Consider the following 19,300-nt stretch of genomic DNA (forward strand, 5'->3'; position numbering starts at 1 on the left):
TGTTCTGTATCAGTACTGATTATGAGTCAATATTATCCCCAGCCTCAGTTACGTGGTTATGAGGTTTTATAAAAATGTTCTGTTTCGAGGTAAAATGAGACATGTAAAGACTGGGTGTTTCTTTTCAGAATGCAGAAAGATTAGAAAGGAGACGGGTTGAAAGATGAGAAAGGATGACCCCTAAAATCATGCACACACACATGTTCACACACATATATGCACACAAACACACAAAGTCCTTCCCCTTCATTTTCCCACTATTGAAACCTGCACTGAGAGTTTTGTCGGCCAAAATTCCCACACTTGTTGTGCTGAGACCATGACTTAAAAGTCAATGGTGTGTGTGTGTGTGTGTTTGTTGCTCCTCCGTCTACCCCCTACAGCCTTTCTCATGGAAATTGGTAAGCAAATCGTGTGGACCTATGACCTAAAAGTTCTCACAAACACACACAGACACTCACTTGCACACACTTAGACACAAACACACACACACACACACACACACACACACACACACACACACAGCTGTCTGAGTTATTTCTGGCTTCCCAGACTGTCAAGTCATCCAAGGACCAAGTAAGGGAGATGGAGTTAGTAAGTTTCTCTCTTGCTGTTCGTTCCCTGTTCTCCTTCATGTTCTATCATTTATTCTTTTAATCTTCTAATAATCTCTCCTTACTTGTCTAGTCTGTTTACCACCTTAATATACTTTCCTTTGCTCTTTTATTTGTCACTTCTTCGCCTTCATGATCTCTATCTATCCTTCTATGGCTTCTCACTGCCCTCGATCTTTATTTGTGTTCATCTCTCTTTCCTTATCCTTCTCCTTTTTCTGCCTGCTCTGTTCTAAGCCATCTGACTCGACCGCCTGCGACCTTTCGCTGGCTGCAAAAGGAGGAGGAGGAGGAGATGGAGGCAGATAGACGGAGGGCAGGCAACGGATGACAAATGAGCTAATTGCTTTAGATTAACCATGCAGTGTCTGCCTGCCTGCCAGGTTTACAGCCTCCTCCTGTCTAGACAACATCTCAGAGGGAGGGAAGGGATCAGCAGGCGATCACATGCAACATGACAAGAAGTGAAAATCTGCTCCTAACTTTTGGTTGTTTCTATGTTGTGAGCTGCCCTAATCAACTTAAAGTAGTCTGAACTAAAGTGCTACGAAACAGTGAGCTGATGACAGTAATCCACTCTCTACATGAACATGTTCTCTTAGTCGTGGGATTTACTATCATCAGACTAAAGATACACTGTACTCACTAAATGTTCCTACTCTAGACAAGAAAACTGCCGAGTATTTTCAGGCTTTTTTATGTAACGTCATCAGCAACACCTCTTTCAGATAAAGAAGTTTGTACTAGAGTTTACATTTAAGTAGCTGATAACTGGTGGAGCTTTTAAGTATTTCATGAAGTAAAATTGCTACTGAATTGCTGTGATGGCTGTACCTGTCCTGCGTGGTGAACATTTAGATTTGTCCACTTTGACAAAACAAATCAGGTGGGACATGTTATGTTAAAGGCCATTCTGTAAGTCTGAAATTTTGTTTAGGGTTAAAATACTTCATCAGACCAAACATAGAGTATATACTGTAGGTATACAGATTTATAAACTATGATGTGTCATCCTAAAGAATGCCAAAAGCAAAACATACAGCTCAGTGAAGGCCGTTCCTTTAAGATAATATAAAATTTGCCTAAAATATCAGTTATTTTGGAAAATACCTAAAGAAGAGAAATTGGTTACTTCTAAAATTTGATTTTTTCTTGATGTGCAGGATGTTCTTTTTTAGTAGCTTTTAGTTAAACATTGTTCGGGTTGTTTCTTCATACATACAAAGACGTAGCAGAGAAGTCAACATGTTTCCTAACAGTGTGTGTATTCCAAATACCAAGAAAAATATTCTCGTGTTTCTGAACCATGTTTCAGCCCTAAGGATGTTTTTTTCACCTGCGCGACTGCACAACACATGTGCTCTAAAAATACATCTTTTTCTGCGATCAAGAGCAAGAGACAATCAAGAAAAACTACTGTAAGGTAGAGGAAAGAGAAGAGCGAGAGTATTAAAAATGTTTTCTAAAAATGGTAAAATAAAAATTTGGATTTATCAAAAATTCTGCTTGCTGAAATCTGCAATTTCCCAGATTGGCCGTCTGCTCTAACTGAAACCAAAAAGTACTAAAATCTTAAAACTCATAAGGACACAGAGAGACGTGAAATAAATGAAAGCAATAATATAATAGGACAGGTGTTTGAAGTACAGCTTTAACTGAAGTTGTTACACCACTAAAACCTTCTCTGTACTAATGATAGGTTATAATTCTGCAAAGAGACAGAGGCTTGTTGGTCAGACTATGAGGATTTGCACCAGTGATGAGAGAAGGCCATGATTATGACTCCATAATGTGAGACCTGGCTGTGAAACTTCCTGTGCTGCAGTTAAACTTCGGGAATATTGCCAGAGTTGTGTGCTTCTGCTGCAGATGTGTCTATAAATCTATCAGGGTTCAGTCAGTCTGGTTTTTAATCCTCCAGGACCAGAGGGCATCATGAGCCTAATTACACACATCGTAACATGACGAGACTTCACTTTTCACCAAAAGACTATTTCTACTCACTCATTCTGGTTTTGCATTAGCTTTACTCTCTTGACATCTGTGCACAGATGATTCCAAACTAACTAAAATAACCGAATGTGTGGGTGGAAGCTGAAACCCAGAGGTTTGGACTAGGGCTGAAACAATTAATCAGATTCATTCTGATTAATCGATTATTGAAATAATCATAAACTAGTGATTGAGAATACAATCACTGGAGTATACAGGCTCTCAAACATGCCATTTGCTGAAAGAACAACCCACTCAGAGCAGTAATTGGGCCAGAATTAATCAATAAAAAAATTGTCGACAGATTAATCGATTAGCGGCTGAATATCTCTGCCCTGTTGTGGATGAGTCTTTTGTGCAGGTTTAACTTGTTTTAAAAATGTTTTAAAGATAAGAATAACATTGTGAGGCTTTAAAGATTTTGTTTTCATATTTTTTTGTCTTAGTATCTAATTATGAGGATTAGAGAAGAAAACCTGATTCTTAAAAATGGATATTCTTTGGAAATATCGCTAAAAAAACGATGTAATTTAGGATCAATATGAAGAGAAAGATATACTTCGATAACTTGCTAAATATTAAATGATATTGTTTATGCTTGTAGTTGATTTTATATTGTGAAAGTTACTTTACAAGCAAAGGCACTATATATTTTTTCTCTTCTTCTCACTATTTGTTCAGTCATGGATTGGTAACATTTTATTAATAGGTTTAGGTTTGAACAAGAAATACTGGTGAAAAAATTAAAGAAGGAATTCAATGAAATAAAGAGTAGAAAGAAAGCCGTAGATTTACAAAATAAAATTCAATAAAAAGGATTAAACTTTAGCATATTTTAACTGATTTTATTTCTCAACCTAGACTCAGAGGTGAGGAAGAAATCCCCAAAAGGCTCATTTAGTCTCCCTATTTCTGATTTATAATGATCAAGTTTTAATTACATTTAGCTGGTTTGTTTTGCTGATTTGTATCTTTAAGTACATTTTCTGCACTTTTCTGTTCAATCTTCTCTCTTTGTGTCTCCAAGTGCTGTGTTTATTTGGAGCATTTGGTTTTTCCTGTTGTGCTTTCAACACTTTGATTCGATTAAAAGGAGGATACAGGCGAGTGAAGGAGGAAGCGAAGCAGTGAGTGAGGGGCGAAAGGAAGACAAACAACAACAAACATAAACAGATTAAAACCGTTATTTGTCAACAGCAACGCAGCCTGTTAGAGGGAACTCTTGTTATTGTCCAAGGCGAAGAGGAACAGAGAGACACTCAAACATAGCTCAGTGCCAGTCTCACCATCTGTGTGAAGCAACCCAAACTGTGCATGTGGGAGTGTGTGTGTGTGTGTGTGAGTGGGCTTAATGCCTGTGCACAGCTTGTTCTGTCAGCTGGTACTAAACTCCCACAACTTGTTTTTTCACCTCCTTTCCTTTCCTTTCCTTTCCTTAATAGTGGTAAATAAGGTTGATAGCAGCATTTACTTCTTGCTACATCTCCTCCATCGATAATAATAAAAATGAGAAAATATGACTGTATACAGCTAGCATTTGCAGCTCACGTGTGGATTGTTAAATATCTTGCTGAAGTGTAATGCACCATTAGGACTTTTTTGGTCCTAATGTCTGAATTAGTTCAGTCCTCAAAAGTCTGAATCTGGACATGAAAGTTGCAGAACCTTGTGTTGATTTGGACTTTTCTTCATGGAGTTTGTATGTTCTCTCTGTGTATCCATGGGTTCCCCTTATACTTATATATACATATATATATATTCTTCATGCATTCCAAAAACATCATGGAACAGTAATAGACCAAAAGCCCAAATCTATAAGCCTGTTGGCATTTGTGCTCAGAGTAAGACATAAACTGTCACTTTTACAGCTTCAATAACAATTTTACATAATTTGTCAGTCATAAGGTGTATTTTGCCTTTTATTAATTAGTCTTCTGTTGCGATGAAAAACTGCATATGGTATTTATCATGTGTGCTGCAGAAAGTATGGCCACATGACTGACCAGCATATAGATGCTATGAAACAATGGAGAGTTTGTTGGTTAATTTACAGATTATCATATTGATGATGCAGATGTGTTTCATATCTGTATTTGCGTGACTTATACTGCAATAGGCTAAAAAAAATCAAACCCTCAGCACAGCTTTACTTTCACTGGTGAAATAAAGCTGAAGTTAAACCAAACTACATTTTTACATTACTGTTATTTGTTTGTATGTCCTAGTGAGCACCCACCTCCTCCGTGCTCCCTTCATCATTATTCTGTCCGTCTCTCTGACCCATCTGTCTCTACCAGACGCTCCCACCACTCCCTCTCTCTCTCACTCCCTCCTATCCTCCCCCCCCCCCATCACACTGACCCCTTTTGTTCGCATCTATTGAGCGGCTGTGAGGGAGGCAGGAGGGCTCCGGTCAGCTGTTTCCTCCATACGTGTGTGTGTGTCTGGACAGTGTGGGAATGTGTGTGAGAAAAAGTTGCAGACAAAGCTTAGTTGAGACTCAGAGAGCTGACCGGTGAGAGCTCACACTACGAGTTGGAGCATCTGCAGAACATGTAGCTTTAAGTTTCCCAACAATCTTTTTGTTTTGTTTTGGTTTGCTTTACTTTGCTCGCCTCACCGTTGAATTAAGGACAGATCCTCGGATCAAATCAGTGGATTGTTTCAGAGAACACCTTGGTCTGAGCAGCTTGTTGCATGAAGAGACAATGCAACCATCGTCAGGGAGTCACAGCCATGAAAACTGTGTCCAGATTCAGCACTGTGGTGAGTTTCATGTCAGTTTGTGAGTGTTAAAAACACACGGCTCCGATATGTTCCATCAGGCAGCAGTTTTGCTTTTATTTGCATGTTGCTGTGCTTTCCAGACTCTTGTGGAACTTTTAGTGCAGGCCATTTGACTTCTTCTCAGGACTGAAAGAAACCAAATGGGAAATCATTCTGCATTAAAATCAGCACGCCCAGGTTCAGATTGCTACATAAAGTGGATTTTCCTTTTTTTTCTACAGAATTCAATTAGATCTACTTTTTTATTTTACTTTTTTGAATATATATGTCAGTAATAATTTCAGGAAAGACCCTCTGCAGCTTCTTTGCAGTGGATGGGTGAAGTCTGTGGAAGTGTCCAGCTGACAGATGGGGGATTTGAATGAGTCTTTAAATGCCATTGGTTTTATTTATCACTGTTAGGTTCTACTTTTATTCTGTGATCATTTCTTTACGTTGTCATTCTTAATGTTGGACTAATGGTTTAAATTTGTTAGGATTTATATTATTATTATTATTAATATTACATTATTTTGTTGAACATTTCAAATCACTTACATAAAATACTAAATCACAATTCCTTCAGTTTCAGAACGCCATTCTACTGCCTTCTAGGAAGTAAAACCCAAATTTCCATTATCAGGAATGTTTCAGGGATTTATGCAGTTCGACAGCTTTAGCGTGTGATAAACTTGTTAGGGGGACCTCTGTCTGCCATTACGAAATCATGCTTTGCTGAACAAGAATGAAAAAAGCTCACTATCACATATTTTCTGTATGTTTGACTTTATATGATAGAGCTCAGATTTACAGTCACATGCATTTTAGGAGCCTTTTACAGAAAAACCTAATAGGTCAGATTGAAAACAGTCATGGTTATGTTGCTTTTATTTTGAAAAGGGTTGGTTCCTTAAACAGTAGGTTTCTCTTACTTCCTCTGAGTGTGAATTTTTTGGGGTCACGATTTACAGACACCATGTGAGATTCGCTCCAAAGAAACGGTTCAATTCATAAAACTGCATTAAGGAGTCACGGCCGCCACCTGACTCCTTCTGTTTATGCTGTGTGACGGTTGGTTGGTCCAGACGAAGACAGAGCTCTGGTGTGAGTCTGGAAACGAGTCTGCAGCCTGTGTTTGTGTGTGTGTGTGTGTGTGTGTGTGGGTGGGTGAGTGAGTGGAGTCTGGCTGCAGGTTACTTTATTTTACTCTGTCTGATTTGGCCATGACCTCTACTTGCTCCCTGTGAAAAAAGTGTGTGAAAATTGCTCCATATGTATGTGTGTGTTAGTGTGTGTGTGTGTGTGTGTGTTCCTGTCTTAGCATCACAGTGAGAACCATTTTCCCGATTTCACCATCAAATTGAAGACCATTTGTACCAAAGTGAGGACATTTTGCTGGTCCTCACGACCTATTTTGCTAACAGTTAAGTTTAGGACTAAGGTGTGAATTGAGTTTAGGTTAAGGTTAGGTTAGGGTTAGGCATGCACTGGTAATAGTTAGGTTTAGGGTTATTGTCAGGGTTAGGGCATAGAAAGGGTTGAAAATGACTGAAAATGAATGGAAGTCAATGGGAGTCAACGGATGGTCCTCACTACATGTAGCAAAACAAGAGTGTGTATGTGTGTGTGTGTGTGTGTGTGTGCGTGTGCGGGTGATGGGGGTGGCAGAGGCAGGAGCAGCAGGGAGTTTGAGCAGACTGTCTCTAAACAAAGCTAGCTCTGTCTGTCCGATGAGGTCGGGCTGGTGTGTGTGTGTGTGTACGTGTGTTTGTGCATGGGTGCGATACCCTGATCCTTTCCATGTCTGAAAACTTCCCCATAACAGATGAAACCCTGATCTTGTTTTGGTATGACACTTATAATTTGGATTTATTTCATCTCAGTCACAATAAAAACAGCGTGTTTATGTTTGTGGTTTAATATTCTTCTCATTTAGGAATGTGAGTTGTATAGACCCAAGAATGTCAAATTTGTAGTTGTATGTAGTTTGTAGTAGTAGTAATTTGAAGTAGTTATTATCATGAGGCCTCAAAAGCAGCTTCTTCCTTTGTACACAAACTGAAAACACAAGTCAAGCAAATGCACCAAACTGGTCTTTGTGTTCACTTTAAAAAACCCAAAACCATAAAACCTAGACACTAAAATTCAGTTTGGTTTCTTCTGTGCATAAATAAGGCATTTGTTGTTTATTATCAATATATTTTTGTACTTTTTCTTATTCAAATTGTTTTCTAATTTTCCTCAAATGTTAAAGCACCTCTTAAAGATGATCCTCCATGAGAAACCTGAGCTCCTTGGTGCTTCAAGGTCCCTGATCTTCCTGTCGTTGGTCTTAGAAGATAAAAAGTATACTTAAAAGTATACTTTAAATATATTTAACTGTTTTTCCAATTAAATAATGAATGCATTTTTAAAATTCAGACAAAAGCACCAGTGTATGTGTTAAACACTCAGATATGAATGTGATGAGCAACTTTTGCACTTAGGTGTAATCTGACTTTCTTCATAAATCAAACAAATAAGAAAACTAAAGTGTTTCTTAATCTGCTGCAGTTTTTCTTCTTCTTAATATTTTTTGATTTCAGTGCTTTCTGCCAAGCTTTCCTGTCTGAATTTTGTTAATCTTTATAAGAGGTAAAATGAGTAATCATTCATTAAATAGCACAATTTCCATGTGGTAAAGAAGAACCTTGTACTTGGGCTTACATGATGCTTCTGTCCAACAGCTCTGGTTGCGGGGCAAGACTTGACTGTTTCGAATTTCTATCGGAATATCTTTATGGATTTAAAGAGATTGTTTATGTTGCAAAGCATCTAATGGAAGATACTGAAAATAATGTTTAAAATAAAGCAAAACAGGTTTATTCTCACAGAGAAACTGGGTGAAGTCTGACTCTCTGTGCCTGAGCTTTTGCAACCTACACACTGTCATACATCAGCAGCTTTTAATCAGACAAAGTCCTGATGACATAACCAGAAACACTAGTGGCATTTCTTAAGCATGTAGAAAAGGTTATAATCCGTATTTGACACTTTATTTTTAGTGGGATTCATGCACTGACCTTAGTGTTTGTGACGTTACAGCCCAGCTGGAGTTCGTCCAGATCTTGGTGATCGTGGTGTTCATGATGGTCATGGTGGTGGTCATCACATGTCTGCTTAACCACTACCGCCTATCAGCGCGTTCCATTCTCTCCAGGCACTCCCCCGCCCGCAGGAGGCACCTGCCGCTGGCCAACGTAAGTCAAAACGTCCACCTGAAATTCAGGTGGAGAAAGGCATAGATTGGCATAATTGCTTTTGTTTAAAACAGAAAAGCAACCCGAGAGTAACATAAACGTATGTATTATTGGTGTAGTAGTTATCTATGACATTTGTTTATTGTTATTTTTATTTGGATGCATGAACTTCAGCAAAAATTTCAAATAAAGACACACCTGATTTTCGAATACCGCTGAGAGCATAACAGGCAGATGTTAGCTGGTCACCCTTAATTGTTCAAAGCTTGCTAAGTGTAGTTTCATCAGAAAATTGCCACCTTAATAAGATGGCCATCTGTTTCACCATAGGAAATATTACCAAAGAACCAAATTTTTCTTTTTTTTGTAAGCAAGGGAAACTGTAGCGGCTTTCTTTTTGTCCGCTGACTGGCAGTGTGCAGCCACATGTTTGGGAGGGGGAGGGCTGCTCTTCCCTATGCTGCATACAGCCAGAGTAAACTCTGGTCACTCCGACACCTTCTCTGGGAAGGTGGATTCGAAATTGTAAGTTTTGAAACCTCTATATACATCGATACCAAAACCCAGCCAATGCCAAGTTCTAAATATGGATCAGGGACATCCAGATGTAAATTTAACATTCTGCCATGTAATTTGTGGATCACATGTTCTGATATTTCTGTAAAGTGAAAGTAGCGTAGCACATTTAACAGCAAAATTTGGAAATTTTGAAAAAGATTCTGGAAAGACTATAGGTAAAACTATACTTTTAATGTTGTCATCCTGTATTTCCAAGATATTGTCGTAACTTCCTGTCGTAAAAAGTTGAGAAAATGAGTGGTTGTCTGAGTGGATTAGTCACTGAGAAGACAGGTCCTAATGAAAGACAGAATGAGAAGAAAGGCTGAGTTTCAGGCACGCTGACAGACAGCCTGCGATCCCAGTGATTAAACCTTGCTGCAGGCTAATGCTAGCACACTGACTCATTTCTCTGTTAAGGGCCTCGGTGTCTTGCAGCGTCTATTCTGAGGTACACATGCACTGGCTTACACCTGAGGCTTCCTCAAACATATGACTTCACTCCTGCTTCCTGAGTCACTGTATGTATGTGTATGTGTGTGTGTGTGTGTAGCTAGGGAAGAAAGATAAGAGTAAGGAATGAAGGATAAACGTCAATACAGACACACAAGGCTTTGTGAAGAGCTCAGGGGAGTGACTGTCCTAGTTAATTTGGATAAGCAGTCAGACACACTGACACACATCCAAGCAGGCAAGCAGTCCGAGAGAAAGGAAAGAGAAAAGAGCAGGGAAAGTCAGTGAGAGGTGCTGAGACACTGCTGACCTTCCACATATGTGCGCTGTCCCTGCCAAAAACTATAAAAGTGTCTGTTTTAGTCGAGTCATTTCCTTTTAACACATATCTGTAGAAGGTAATTTACCACAGAGATCAAAGTGAGATTGTGAATAAAAAACAAACCTAAGGATGAAGAGGTATAAAAAACATTTTATAAAGGCCAGAATGAGAAAAACACCATAGATGGGAGCTCATTTAAACTCCAGCGGTGCCCTCTAGTGGCGAACATTTAATCAGATGTTAGAACACGTTAAAAAAATTAAAACTGTCAAAATGCCAACAATAATAAAATAAAGTAGACTTCAATAAGTTATTTACTATTGCTATCGTTGCCGAATTTTATGTAATGCATAAATCATTTGAAAAATTCCTGAGATAGTGCAAGGCGCTGATCCTGCCTTTGATAGGTTTGTAAATTTGTTTTTTGCATTTTGTAAAATGGTTTGAGCTACATTCAGTTTACATAAGGCCGGTGGCCAGATGAATCTGACTGGGATATTTTTCTGTTGCAGGAGGGAAGTATGTGGACCTCTGAGAGCAATGGGACGAGCAACGGCCTGAATGAGGTAAATTCTGTTTGGAATAAGTAGTGTTAGACCTTTAGCAGTGACCCAGCATTAATTTAATGTCTTATGTGGCACAGCACCAGGTGTATAACCCACGTCCTCCAGACAGAGGAGTCATGTCCTACATGCAGCGAGACCCGCAGAACAACCAGCCTCAGCCCCTGCTTCAATCACAGCGCTTCCAGCACACGTACGCCCCGAGTCGCTTCCAGCCGACATACCCCTACCTGCCCCAGAGCCTCATTGACCTTCCCCCCACAATCTCCCTCTCAGACGGTGAGGAACCACCTCCATATCAGGGTCCGTGCACTCTGCAGCTCAGAGACCCCGAGCAACAGATGGAGCTGAACCGCGAGTCAGTTCGACCTCCACCCAACCGAACAGTGTTTGACTCCCACGGCCTGGACCCATCCAACTCCTGCCTGCAAGCCAGGTAACAACGGGCACACCTGCAGTCATTTACGAGCTTGAACATTGGATATTCATTTCGGATTTTTCGTGGGGAATGAAGTTCAAAAACATTTTTGGATGTCAACTAAAATAACTTGTTAGCTTTAACAAGCAGCTGAACTTACTGTCAACATTTTAAAGAAAATTAGTTGCAGATTTCTCTGCCTCCGTCTCTGGTATACTACAGTTCTTCCTTATGCTACAGAATATGCAGGCAACTGTGGTTTAATAGAACAGCTTTAATAGGATAAAAAAAGGTTCCAGAAACATTACCTGGTAGCAAAGCCATGTCCTACCTGCCAACAAGGTTCTTCTGAGGTGTCACGTGGTGTGGTGTTAGAACAGGTGGCCTACGTATGGAGGATATTAGTCCTTTATTCATGGTTCTGGGGTTTAGTTCTCAACATCAGGATCTTTGCTGCATGTCTTACCCCCTTCTCTCTCTGGCCCTTTGTGTCTAAACTCTGTAAATAAGGGCCACTGGTGCCACAAAGTCAGGAAAAAAACCCTTTAGCACATTTGTTTTCTTTGTGTTACAATTCTTCAAAACAAAAAAAGAAAATCTAAAATATTCAAAATCGAATTCAGCAGGTCAGAACTAGAAAAAAATAAAACCGAAAACCAGAAATCAGTATTGACCTGGAAAAGCCTGATAAGTGTACCTGTAAACGTATCCTTTAAAGGTTTTACCCACACAGAGTCCTTAGAACTATTTATTTCAAAAACAGCTAATGACTATTACACAAAGGTTTTTTATTCTAATCTCCAGGTACGGTCCTATGCTGGAAAGCTTTCTAGCAGGGCCCATGTTGTCTTGTTGTGTACATCTGCTATATTTGTTACCTGCTCCCATCATTCTTATACCTCCTCCATCCTCTGTTCCCAGGCTGCAGGCGCCTCCCCCAAGTGTCCATTCAGGTATCAGTGTGTTGGAGGCCCAAGAGACCTTGTCCCGGCAGCAGAAACAGAACTCTCAAGTCGAAGGGACTCCCCCAACCTACAGTGAGGCTATCGGGCACTTTTACCACCCAGCGACTCTGACCTCCAACCAGACCCATCAGACTGTATCGACTGCGCCGTCCTCTCTCATACATGGTTTACTCAGACCTCTGCCTAAACAGCAAGGAAGTGTGGAAAACAGGAACACAAAGGAGAAACCCCAGAAGCCACAACAGGTGTGACTGGGCTGATTTCTCTTCATTCCAGCTAAAAAAAACCCTAAATGCCATGAGCTCACCATTTGGGTAATCATAAGTGAACAATGAGGAATGATGACATGAACGTTAACATCCAATGCGAATGGTAAAAGGCTGATGTGTGGTTAAACTCTGAGAAGCAGCATTGCACATGGGCTTCCCATTGGGTGAGAACATCTGGAAACCACAGAGCACAGATACAAGAGAACGTCTGGTTCTCCGTGTTTCCCACTTCGTATATGATGAGCACTTCAAATGATCGTGGGATGTTAGAGAAGTATGGCATGAAGTGGAAAAGATGAAGGTGGATACAAGCCTCCTTAAATTCCTCATCTCTCCAGTATCTGACTGATTTAAAAAAGTCTTTGTTATAAATATTTACTTGTTCTGTTTGTTTCTGTAGAACGTATCATTTCCAAGCCTGCAAAACACTTCAATCGTCTTGGTTCTTGCAGGATTTGTTTTATTTTCTTGTGATAATCCTCTGTTGCTGCTTTGAGTGCTCGCTTTTTCCATCTTCAAAGTTTGCAGCAGCTCCTGTACCGAGCTTTGGCTTTACCAATAGGGCATGAAACCACATTTTACTATATCTCCAGTGTAGATTTAGTTAGCGTAATCATAAACTAGCTCAGCAGGTGTAGCACAGTGCTAAACGTCCTAACGCTAGAAGTTCTGCCTTACAATGACCAACTCCTGCAGGAGATCTCACAGATCCTTCTTTCAATTGGATGTCTTCTGAAGAGGGTTTGCACAAAGTTCAACTGTTGACTGCAGAAGAAAAATCTGCACTGTGATTGATAGGAGAGAAGGTTGAGAAAGTAGGCGTATCTTTTTAAAACATAATGCATTCTTTGATTTTTGTTGTTTAGTTTTAGAAAAAGAGATGTGAGAAACACGTCCGGGTGCCAACATTCACCTTGAACATTTTGAAACGTACATGTTGACATGTATATTCGTTACATATGGATTATATATAACACATGTATGCAAAACGAGAGTGGAAAAGCACGAATTTAGAGTTATTTATATAATTGCTGAAAATAATTGCACTATTTTTTTAGTATGCGCAGATGGAACATTTGAGTGGGACTCTTATTGTGAAGGAGCTGTGTCTTTTGGGGTTTAAAAAGAGAACAGAAATGACTTACCAGAGTGTGTGAGCACCACAGTGCACAGCAGCTACTTTCATTTGATGGGAAGATTCTGACTTTGGACGGATTTAAAGGACTCAGACAATCCATTTCTGTACCATAGATTAAAGAAGAAAAGCTCCAGTTTATGCAAACGTCTGAGTCTGGCGAGCCAACCAAAAGTCAGCAGCCCACCCGTGGGTCCAATCAGAAACCCCGTAAATCTCTCTCTCTCTCATCCCTGTCGGCCGAATCATTAGCAAACCCAAAGCTGGCTGCTACTACCTCGACCAAACAAGTGAAGCACATCCGTTTCCTCAACTTAATCAGACTGTGACATTTAACATCTGAGCTAATCAAGACGATGTGTAACAGTAGAAAGGAGTAGAGTATTAAGTTGTAGAATTCGTTTTTTTTTTTGTCCTGCTTAGGAATTTAATTTGAATGTCAGAGTTTTATGTTCCTTAGGTGAGAAGAGAGAGACACCTAATGTCCTCATTGTGGAGCATTACTCAGGAAGAAAGCCTGTTACCCAGCAGGTCCCTAAATGTCTGATATGCTGACTGTGCACATTGGTGGCCTCTTATGCATGCGTTAACACCAACTTCTCTTTTAATTGTGTCTCAACATACATTCGGTTCACTCTGGTAAGTTTCTCCTTTTTGTGGGCATCTCTGAGCACTTTATTGCACCAGGAAAGAGACAACAATCCTGAGTCCGCCAGTGTCGGCCTCTTATTTCAGACACAACATAAAATAAAAAACAACAGAAACCTTTACCGCTGTTAATGAAATTTGATGAGTTCAGGGCTGCTCTTTTAAATTATGTAAAGTGTTGTGCATCCATCTTTAAACGTATTTCTGTCCAAAAAACACATTCTGACGTCAGATCTGTTGTGTTTTACAAAAGCTTCTGTTAAACAAAGCTTCGTTGTTTAGCCGAACTCACCTTGAATGTAAGTCAATTTTTGTTGGATATTGTTGGCAGTTCTAGTTTATATTATCAGTGTCTTGGTAGGTTCATTCTTTTGAGCAACATTTTGTTTTACACAAGATGGGTTGTTGAAACTAGACACACTTAAGTGTTAAAAAGTGACACGAGTGTTAATAGCAACTCATCCTGTGTCACCTCTTTACAAGTGAAGAAATAAAAACCCATTGCCAGTCCGTAAAAATGATCTTCTGATGTAAAGATGTCACCAGTTGAGCCAGGTAAAGTCAACGCCCTGCGTTGTCCTGTCTTTTTGTAATTCATCAGCCTCCGCAGGAACTGAACCAGAACCAGCCTTCTGAAGCTGATTTAGATGGATAGTTTCCGAGCTGAGGTTCTGTTAAAAGATCATGAGCATTTAATAATCTTACAGATTAGTTCCTCCAGGAGCTTTAAACTGGCAGCTGGTCTGGGCACAGCCAGGACCAAAGCCAATTTACCCCATCTTAAAATAACTACAATTGTTTTTTAAATTAAAAGCGGCTCTTATGAACTCTATTTTACAAACCATTCAGCTACTATTATGTGCGTATTAAATTCTTGTGCTAGAAGTTAATTATTATTGACATTAGAGAGCAGAAAAGAGCATGATGTGGAACATGTTCTGCAGAGCAAAGCGTGTTAAATATCCCACCAATTTAACCAACCGATTGAAAAGGTTTGAGAATGTAAACATCAGCAAGAACGCATTGCGGTAATGTTTCTGTTTTTTACACGGAATTACTATTACGCCAGAAAAAGTTATAATTTCCAGAAACGTTCTGACCAATAATCATCAGTTGTACACTGTATGCGGCTTTGGTCATAAGTTTTAAACAACAACAAAAACCAAATTTTTTGTAAAACAGCATTTGTACGTGTTTGCATTTGTCCACTTTGAACATTTTTGAAGGCCTTTTTAAGCTGGAGGAAATCCACTTAGTTCATGGTCCTCCTCAGACTAGCCAAAACTGATCTGTTTCCTACTGTTTGGTTAATAACGGCTCATAACCTAAAGTCTACTATGTGAGAAAAGAGTCAAACATCTAAATCTATTGCAACCTTAAAGACTAAGACTTCAATACAATTTGTCTTTGATTTCCTTCTTTTTTGAATTGCAGATGTTAAAGATTATTTAAAACAAACAAGCCTTATTTCCTCAACAAAAAAGTTGTGATTTTTCTTGTTTTGACGGTATTTTTTTAAATATAAGAGACTGTTTTAGCAGTTGTAGTATTATTACGTCGGCAGACCAGTAATACTGACTTCCAGCTGCTTTCCTGATCTCAACAAAGCATTTAGAGCCAAGACATCCTGATCAGAAACTAACCTTCACCTCTTCTTATTTTGAATACCAGAAGAAATCACAAAATTACTTAAACTATAACCAACCAGTTTTTAAAATGCAAACCAAAGTCAAAAACCTTTCTATATTTTCATAACATTATCAACGATGTACATTAAAGTGAAGCACTTAAGGAAGGAACAAAATCATGATATAAAGGCAACCAAACCTTTCACCTAAAGCTGCTGAAGAAAGATATTTGGATCATTAAATCAGTCTGGACCTTTAAATAAAACACCATGCATTACAGAGACCGTTTGTGTTTGGTTTATGATTTCAGTTTCCTGCATAAGGACGTTTGCTACGGGTATGAAAAGACTGGAAATGCTCCTATCAGGATGATTTGAAAAAATAAAACTACTACTACTAATAACAATATAAATAATATTAAATATGTACAACACAATGCATTAGAAACTAAAGGGATCTTTAAGAAAAAAAACCACTGGCTGACAAAACAGAGAGACAGGCGGAGAAAGGAGGAAACTCATCTGGAGGAATGGAAACACGTATCAAACTTTTATATGCAGGCAAAATCATTTTAAATGCACTGCAAACACTCATACACGTTTTTCTTTAAGTCAGAGAGTTCTTAAATAAGTTAGTTTGTATAAGAGCTACTAAAGAGTGTGTGTGGGTGTGTATTTCTGTGCAGTAAATGTGCAGCGACATGGCCTGGGAAAGACCTCCAGCTGTCTAGACAAAAACCAAACACACACAACCACGCATACGCAGCAGCCTAAACAAACTACTTTAAGAGCCAGACACACTTTCATTCATTTACCACCCTTTTTTCCCCCTTCTCACTGTGGACCACAAAAGGTACAGCAAAAACATTTATCTGACATACACCTGGTCTGCCTCCACAGTGCCCTCTCTTCTCCTCCTGTCTCAGTGAGCTCTTCCTGTTCCCAAGAGATGCCCACTGTCCAATGACAGAGCTCCTTTCCAAGAAGGCCCTCTCTGCCATTGGCCGACCGAGTTTGGGTCTCTGTTGAAATGTCTGTCGTTTGTTATTGTTGCTATGTCGTACGTAAGTGTGCCTGCCTGCGCTGAGACGGGTTAAATGTGAGCGGCCTGTGTGGGCTGTCAATCATCCCCGGTCGCGCTGTCTCAGACTATGATGATGATGATGTTTGGATGATGGTGATGAGATTGATGAAGACTGATGATTTCGATAGTGATGCCGCAGAAGATCGTTGCAATACAACTACTTTTTGCCTTTTTGATATTAGTGATATTTTAACGTAGTGTGATAAATGTAAGGTTTTGTTTTTATAATTATTGTTATTATTCTTGTTTATCACTTTAGAAAAAAAGATTTACCTTTATTTCACTGTTCACACAGTAAACTTTGCATTTGTAAACTTTGAGAGTGTAAAACTACCTACAGCTAAACACACAAAAGCTGCAGATCAGTAAGGCAGAAGAGGAAATCCATAGCATGTGCTTCTGTGTTTAAGTGCCCTTTTCAGTTGAAGGTATTGTTAGTTTTCTTGTTGCTGAACAGCAAATCTGTGCATTTGTATGTTTATTTTTGGAGTTTCAGTCATTCCGTTTCTTTTTTTAATGCAGTATCAAGAGTGTTTTTTCTTATCATTTCCAGATGCTACATGTGTGCCTTCTGGTGTCCAGTGTGAAAAAAGACATGTTTAACAATACATTACTGTTGCCTTTTGACTTTTTACCTAACACAGCCTGGAACATTGAACAACCATGGCTGTGATGTAAGAAAACCCTTCAGGAAAAGGGAGGGAACATGTTAGAGTTTTGTAAGAAAACACTATTTTCATAACAGAGCAGCAAAATCAAAAGCTGTATTCTGAATTATTTAAACTCCATTTTTCTTCACCTGATAATTAAGGACAACATTAACCCAGAAACAAACTGTTCTGGAAGCACTTATGTGTCATTAACACAAGGTTACTGAAGAAGATGAAAGTTTTCCCCCTATTTTGTGTTTTCTCTCACGCTGCAGTGTTGTATGCTTCTCTGCTCTCTGAATCAGCGCTGCGCTGGCACCTCTTCCTCTGACAATGTTGTAGAAAACAAAATGTGCGATAGCACTCTTTTTGTTGCAGTATGTGATGTGTTCATATTTAAATAAACCTCTGTATCTCGACTGCGCCACAACGCTTGCGACTGTTGTAGAAGTCTTCCAACTGTTGTGGAGTTTGATCCCAGAAGCACTTCAGTGATGTGTGTTGTACAGTAGATGAGTTTGTTCTGTTCAGGATTCCTGCACGCAGCTGGTCCATGTGTATGAGAAAAGTAAAATTAAATGTAAAAACAAATTAATCATTGAAAGTTTTTAGCATGAACAGAATCTTTTAACCATTCCAGGACAGATCAAGTTGTGAAGTCTGGTGAAGGAACCATGATCTGTCATTGCAGAAAGGTTTCAGGTGTTAAACTCCAGACAGTTTTCTCTCACAGCATGGGTCACACACTTACAATATATAGAGATCTATTTTATTCTCAATAATAACTGCTTATTTGTGTATTAAGACAGTTCCTTTTAATTCATGTTCACATTGACGGGTTTATGTCATATTCCCTGCTAAAAGAACTCAACAATACGTCATTGTTGTCACAAAACGTGGTATGAATCGGACACATTTCAGTTAGCCTTCAAATTAACAAAAGTACAAATAAAAAATGTTATAAATATATCTGACATGTCTTATTAATTTCTTTGTGGGGTTCAAAAAGTGCTAAACTTGGCCAAATGGTGGGGTTTACACTTTACGTATTACCACGGGATAGGCAAACATGCACACAGACACGCATAACCAATTTAGAGTGACTGGTTGGCCTAATATGCATGACTTTGGACTATGGTATACAGAGTACCTGGAGAAAAACCATGCATGCACTGGGAGAAAATAAAAGTCATCCAGTATAATAATGGTGGCCTGCACTTGTATGGTGCTTTATCTAGTCCAAGGACCCCAAAGCGCTTTACTGTACAATTAGTCATCCATCCACCCATTCATATACTGATGGTATAGTGGTTGACTACACTGTAGCCAGAGCTGCCCAGTGGCAGACTGACAGAAAGGAGGCTGCCATACAACTGGCGCCACCTGGCCCCAGCCACCATCAGCAGGCAAGGCAGATGACGTGTCTTACCTATGGACAAGGACGACTGAGACGGGCAGAGCGGGGATTCGAACAGGCAACCCACCAGTTACAGGATGTATCCCTACAACCACCGCCACTGTTGTCCACATATTATCTTTGACAGCAAGCAACAGATGTTCTGACTGTGATAACAGGTTTGATGTTATTTTCGCATTCATACACATACACAGTCATGTCGTACCTTCTCTTTTGATTTGCAAAACGTCAGGCCCAAATGTTTGTCTTTAAAAAAATAACTGATTGATTTTCTCACAGTGTCCACCAGATGGTGGACTTCAGTTTGTTTTACAGGAAATATGAATTCATGTTGTAAGGTGCAAAGGCATAAAAGCCATCTTAGTCTAAAAATATGTAGTAAAAAAACACAAACTTAGTTAAAACATATTAAAGTGCAAAAGTCTTTATATTTAGGAACCAGTTTGTTTTAATATTTAAAGCGGCCTTGAGATATATTTCTTAATTCTCTTTTAACATTGCCTGATTTGTAACTGATTTACTAAACAAGTAATTAAAATATTTTCTTTGTTTGTGTAGTTACTTGCAACTAACTAGGAAA

The 19,300-nt window shown here is 39.2% G+C and overlaps 1 protein-coding gene across 2 annotated transcripts in view; it reads left to right on the forward strand.

The window, feature by feature from the left end:
- Positions 1-18,272, forward strand: part of pmepa1 (prostate transmembrane protein, androgen induced 1) — a 40,951-nt gene extending 22,679 nt beyond the window's left edge. Inside the window, exons 1-5 of one of the 2 annotated variants that reach the window (XM_047347755.1) lie at positions 5,090-5,372; positions 8,457-8,611; positions 10,457-10,510; positions 10,588-10,943; positions 11,847-18,272. In XM_047347755.1, the coding sequence (XP_047203711.1) occupies positions 5,315-5,372; positions 8,457-8,611; positions 10,457-10,510; positions 10,588-10,943; positions 11,847-12,141 (918 nt within the window). In that variant the 5' untranslated portion in view covers positions 5,090-5,314 and the 3' untranslated portion in view covers positions 12,142-18,272. Of the gene's footprint in view, positions 1-5,089; positions 5,373-8,456; positions 8,612-10,456; positions 10,511-10,587; positions 10,944-11,846 lie in introns of those variants that run through there. The other variant, XM_047347754.1, reaches the window with a different exon arrangement.
- The last annotated feature ends 1,028 nt before the right edge of the window (positions 18,273-19,300 follow it).

This window comes from Girardinichthys multiradiatus, chromosome 20, assembly GCF_021462225.1.
Source record: "Girardinichthys multiradiatus isolate DD_20200921_A chromosome 20, DD_fGirMul_XY1, whole genome shotgun sequence".
In the NCBI taxonomy this organism is placed as follows: Eukaryota; Metazoa; Chordata; class Actinopteri; order Cyprinodontiformes; family Goodeidae; genus Girardinichthys; species Girardinichthys multiradiatus.